The 6009-nt window shown below is 45.1% G+C and overlaps 1 protein-coding gene across 2 annotated transcripts in view; it reads left to right on the top strand.

Moving 5' to 3' along the window:
- The window catches only part of Zeb1 (zinc finger E-box binding homeobox 1), a 165265-nt gene extending 160299 nt beyond the window's left edge, over nucleotides 1-4966 (top strand). For both annotated transcript variants that reach the window (XM_041641528.1, XM_041641529.1), the window contains 2 exons: nucleotides 479-659; nucleotides 2505-4966. In XM_041641528.1, the coding sequence (XP_041497462.1) occupies nucleotides 479-659; nucleotides 2505-3109 (786 nt within the window). In that variant the 3' untranslated portion in view covers nucleotides 3110-4966. The remainder of the gene's footprint in view (nucleotides 1-478; nucleotides 660-2504) is intronic.
- Nucleotides 4967-6009: the final 1043 nt, after the last annotated feature.

Raw genomic sequence — 6009 nt, forward strand, 5'->3', positions numbered from 1 at the left:
TTCCCCCAGTGGATCCCAGGGGTCCAGCTTGTAGAAGGCAGTTCTGTCCTTCCCCCAGTGGATCCCAGGGGTCCAGCTTGTAGAAGGCAGTTCTCTCCTTCCCCCAGTGGATCCCAGGGGTCCAGCTTGTAGACGGCAGTTCTCTCCTTCCCCCAGTGGATCCCAGGGGTCCAGCTTGTAGACGGCAGTTCTCTCCTTCCCCCAGTGGATCCCAGGGGTCCAGCTTGTAGAAGGCAGTTCTCTCCTTCCCCCAGTGGATCCCAGGGGTCCAGCTTGTAGAAGGCAGTTCTCTCCTTCCCCCAGTGGATCCCAGGGGTCCAGCTTGGGTCATCAGCCTTGGTGTCCAGTGCCTTAGCAGAGCTGTCTCACTGACCTTGTCTCTTGTGTGTCTTTTAATTTGAAACTTAATCTTCTTTCTCTCTCTCTCTCTCTCTCTCTCTCTCTCTCTCTCTCTCTCTTTTCATTTTTGCCCCCTTAGGATGAAAGGCAAGACACTAGCTCAGAAGGAGTCTCCACCGTGGAGGACCAGAACGACTCTGACTCTACGCCACCCAAAAAGAAGACTCGGAAGACAGAGAACGGGATGTATGCATGTGACCTGTGTGACAAGATATTTCAGAAGAGCAGCTCACTGTTGAGACACAAATATGAGCACACAGGTATGTCAGTGGACCCAAGCACAAGGTTCTAAAAGTGCCTGTGATCTGCTGCACAGAAAGAACACAGGAGCAACATATGACCTTCTCAGAATCTTAGAGGAAGTAGTGTGTAGGCCACTCCTGCATTCCTGCAGTATCACAGCATTCGCTCTGTGTGTTCACAGTGTGGGGACAGTGGACTGAGTGACAGGAAGCAGATGTGAAGAGCATCCTCCATCCTGGCTCGGGGCTCAGCTCCAGCTCACCTGAGGTTTTAAAATGAAAGACCTTTGCTGTTTTAGATAAAACTGCTGCGTAAGAGGCTGAACTTGATTATAAGATTCCCTTCAACTCTGAGATTCTGTAATTCTCCACAAAATACACAGCCCTAGGCTTATCGCGCACCTGACAAACATTGTCTCCCAGACAAACACAGCTCCACTCAGCTCTCTAATGCCTGTGAGCCAAGAATGCACTTTTCATTGTTAGTGATTAAAAAAGATAAAAGGTAAAAATCAAAACCCAGCATCCTCGCTGATGTTTCACTCCTCCCAGTCGCCCCCACTTGCCTGTTGCCCAAGGCTGCTTCTCTGCTCTGGCCCGTGATAACTTTCAGTTAAAGGCCAGCCAATCCCAAGATGCTTCACTAAAGAACTTTTACCAAAAACTGCCAACCTGGCCTTCCTGGTTCCCTCTCTCCAAAGCCACACTGGTCAGTTTCAGCACAAGTGTCTCTGCAGACTGAGAAATCCAATGGGAAATATGTGTGGATTCCTGTGACCCAAGAACCCCCTCCATGGCTGACCTCCAGCTTGCATTGCTTTCAGAAAGCTCACAAATTCTGATAGTTTAGCACCAGACTCCTAGCTGATAAGAACTGCACAGCCAACCAGTTTCTCTCCAACAAGAAGCATCGCTGCATGATGGACTGGTTTAATCTCAAACTCTAATCCCCAGCCTCTATTCCCTGGCCCTTCTCAGCCATTTTAGCTGCAGTGGCCTCTCATGTCCTGTCAGCTGTATTGGCCCACTCCCTCTAGTGAAGAAACACAGACACATTCCGTTCTTTTTCCATCTGTATGTTGCAGGTGGCACGCTGGCAGTTTTTGGAGTTAAAGGCAGCACCAGGTAGGGAACCTGGGCCTCAACAAGGCCTTTGAGAACAGCTCTCTGGCTGTTTTCACCAAGAGGATCAGAAAATCCCCTTCTTCTGTAAAAAGAGATAATATTAGCAAATACAAAATTAAAATTACATCCTCTCTGTAAGAAGAGATATCAGAGTCATTTCTGCACTGTGGGGGCCTGACTTTCTATGATGCTGGAGTTAATAATAGCCAGTCCCAGTGCCTCAGCTGTCGCTGCCTCTGTCTGCAGTGTTGTTCAAGCCTGCACCCACCCATCAGGAGCAAGATTGCCCTTCTTGGGGCCAAAGCCATCTTAGATATGATAATTTCCAAAGATTTTAGTACATAAACTATATTTCTGTGAATTTGGTCATAAGTAAAGAGATATATGAGACATTAAAATACAATTGGAAACGGATTCCCTGCCTCCTGTGCCTATTGCCCATGGCTCACGAGAGCCTCACTCCTAAGCTGTCTGCCTTGGGGTCCTGATGCGCGTACGTTTGGCATTTCAGCCTTATGTACTTCACACTGAACTCATCCGCAAAGTACAGTGTGTATAGCCTTGAATTTTTCACATATAAAAGATAAACCATAGTATTATAAATACAGTTGGGGACCTGCTAGTTTCTTAAGCATGAAACTGTAACCATCCGCTTTCACCTAAATGTTTCTTACTGTCCACAAGCTCTTTATTCCTTATGCCACTGTTTTGTTTCATATCTGTGTTCTTACTTTGCAGGTAAAAGACCTCATGAGTGTGGAATCTGTAAAAAGGCATTTAAACACAAACATCATCTGATTGAACACATGCGATTACACTCTGGAGAAAAGCCCTATCAATGTGACAAGTGTGGAAAGCGCTTCTCACACTCGGGATCTTACTCTCAGCACATGAATCACCGCTACTCCTACTGCAAGAGAGAGGCCGAGGAAAGAGACAGCACGGAGCAGGAGCAGGAAGAGGCTGGGCCAGAAGTCCTGATGAATGAGCATGTGGGTGCGCGGGCATCTCCCTCACAGGCTGACTCGGATGAGAGAGAAAGTTTGACAAGGGAGGAGGATGAAGACAGTGAGAAGGAGGAAGACGAGGAGGAGGATAAAGAGATGGAAGAACTGCAGGAAGAAAAGGAATGTGAAAACCCACAGGGGGAGGAGGAGGAGGAGGAGGAGGAAGAGGAAGAAGAGGAGGAGGAAGAGGAAGAGGTGAATGAAGTCGCGCATGAGGTAGCAGCCGAGACTGATGTTGCAGTGGAGGACAGAGCTGCTCCGCAGGCAGGCAGCTTAGAGCAGAAGGCAGGTGAGGGCAGCGAGCAACTGTCAGAAGAGAAGACAAATGAGGCCTAGGAGTTCTAGAAGGAAATTCTACTTGGTAATAAAATTTGCTCTATATTACCCACGCTTTTCATGGAAACACAGCCCCTGTGCTGTGGTTCCTGCTCACTACTGTGTAATGTCAGAACTGAGAAAAAAAAAACAAAAACAAAATACAAAAAAAAAAAAAAATCCGGGTGTGCCTGAACCTCAGACCTAGTAATTTTTCATGCAGTTTTCAAAGTTAGGAACAAGTTTGTAACATGAAGCAGATTAGAAAACTTTAATGACTCAGAAAACAGAGGTTTCTTAGCAGGTTACAGGAAGCTGGATGGGCATCTGGCATGGCTATCAGTATTATCACTCTTACGTTGGTTCATTCTTAAGCTGTACAATGGGAGAAATTTTATAATTTTTTTATTGGTAAACATATGCTAAATCCGCTTCAGTATTTTATTATGTTTTTTTAAAATGTGAGAACTTCTGCACTACAGAATTCCCTTCACAGAGCAGTAGAAAGCAGTTCCGTGCTGACTGCCTGTTACCAAGTCAGTCAGGAGGTAGGACCTCTGCGTTAGACGCCATGTTGTCATTTAACATGCATTGCTAGCCTTAAGGAAGCAGCCGAGAGAGGAACTGAAGTTTCTTACTCATGTGATTTTAAGTGGAGTTCAAAGGTTGTCGTTGAGTTCTGACTGCAGGGACGAACAGTGTTTATGTGGCAAGGACGGCAGAGTCGGCAGAATCAGTGTTCGTGATTGTGTTTGCGCACGTGGTAGCGACTATGAAGGATTTATAGGAAGCGTTGTGTCTCCTTTGGCCTTAAGCAAGACCTGTGTGCTGTAAGTGCCATTCTCAGTGTTCCAAGGCTCGAACTGCCTTCACTCAGTGTGTGGCCTACAATAACTAGCATTTGTTGATTTGTTTGATGTTTTAAAATTCCCAAATAAAACTCAAAACCACTGACTCTGTCAGAGAAACTGAAGCACTGGGACATTTCATAATTTGGTTCTCAGTATTCATTTTACGTTAATTGACTTTCAGAAATCTCTACAGAAACAAAAGGGAAATTCTCTAAACTACTTAATCCATGTACTTCGTGTCAGACATGGATAAGCCATTGGTATTTGGCTCACAACCGTTTCCAAATGTTAGTTATTATGGACCCAGTTGATGAACAACATTAGCTGATTTTTACCTATCAGTATTACTTTATTTCTTTTAGTTTATAGATCTGTGCAGCATTTTTGTACTGTACATCTTCAAGCCTGGCAGTATTAATACCCTTCTTACTGACACGTACCTTTAGTTTTAGAAAACTTTTATATTTATGTGTCTTATTTTTATATTTCTTTATTTATTACACAGTGTAGTGTATAATACTGTAGTTTGTATTAATACAATAATATATTTTAGTATGAAATTTTGGAAAGTTGATAAGATTTAAAGTAGAGATGCAATTGGTTCTCGTGCATTGCGATTTGATTTAACAGTGTTCTGTTAACGTTTGTACTTGCCTTGGGCTGTAGAGCAGAGTTTAAATGGGAATGTATTAGTTTTACAACTACAATCAAGTCATTCTCCCTTTACCCAGTTTTTAATAAGAAACTCTTACACTTTGAAACTCACTGTGTGACTCATAGCATGACGCTCTGCAGTTCTTCTGTTAAGAGTTAACCCAGCCATATCTCATTCCCTTAGCAAGCCAAATTAGAATTGCCTTCTGTAAACAGTGTTGGGAACAATGTTTAACATGTTGTGCCAATTTGTTCCTGTATCCATGTATGTAAGCTACCAATCTGACTCTTCCTTTAAGTTCCTTATTACACCATGGTCATTTTCTAGTTTTTTACCAGACTCCCCAGCTCACAATAAAATGCATCAACAAGCCTGACCCGCTGTCATTCTTTGGATCATTGTCGAGATTTTCTGGGGAAAATTGTCTATGAAAAGGCATCACATCATACAGTGTTAGTCGTCTTGAGCTGAGTTTGTTGGCACTAAGTAGTTTAGACTTTTCCTGTGGGGAAATGGCCCTGGGGAAGCCCTCTGCAGAGGTTGCCTCTTCTTCTGAAACCCTCCACCCACGGCCCAGGGGGCCTCACCCTTAGGGTGCTGTGGGGATGTCTGCGTTTCGATGTGTGTTGCTTGCATTCTGGTGCTGTTTGTGCCCTCTCTTCAGCTCCTATCCTGTCACTGATGTCCCTTCCCTCTGTCACGGTCACCCCTCACTTGCCCACCGCCCAGCAGATGCCTCTCACTACAGCAGACATCCATTGAATGAGCACAGAAGCTGCGGTTTGAAGACCCTAGCTACGCTCACTGTTTGTCTTCTAATCTGAGAATCTGTATGGTAAATGATTCCCACAATTTGCCAGTGGTCTTATTTGAGTTATTAGGCACTCCGCATAGGAGATGTAACAAATTACTGCCTTTTCAGCTGCTCTGTTATGCTGTGTGGAGAGCTTATTTCTAGGTGTATCTCTGGTGCTCAGTTTCATGGTACATGGTACAGGCTTTGGAAGTTGAGGGTGGGACTACCTCAAATTTGTTAGCCCCAATACTGAGAGTCACTTCCTGTGTCAGAGCTGCACATTCCTTAGTGCTCCCCATCTTCCTGTGCCAGGGTCCTACTTCCCCTATGTCTTTTGTCATCAGGCTGCCTGATTTCCTCCATCCCTAACACCAAACACCCCATAAACAAATGTACCCTAAAAGGGCATTGTAATACTAAGCTGCCATTCCTAGGGGCGTCAACTAGTTATGAAGGTAAAGCTTGGCGAGCCTGGTGCCCCACCCATTAGCTAGTGGCCCAGGAGGAAATCGTAGGCGTGGTCAAGGGCAGTTCTTCCCACTGCTCCCCCATAGCGTGAAAAGCAGCAACCCCGCCCTCATACATCTGCTCGCTGCCTGAGCATGCAGGCCTGTCTGGA

Source organism: Microtus oregoni, unplaced genomic scaffold, assembly GCF_018167655.1.
Source record: "Microtus oregoni isolate MIOR12 unplaced genomic scaffold, Mior012 000070F_ref0000104, whole genome shotgun sequence".
NCBI classification, from domain to species: Eukaryota; Metazoa; Chordata; class Mammalia; order Rodentia; family Cricetidae; genus Microtus; species Microtus oregoni.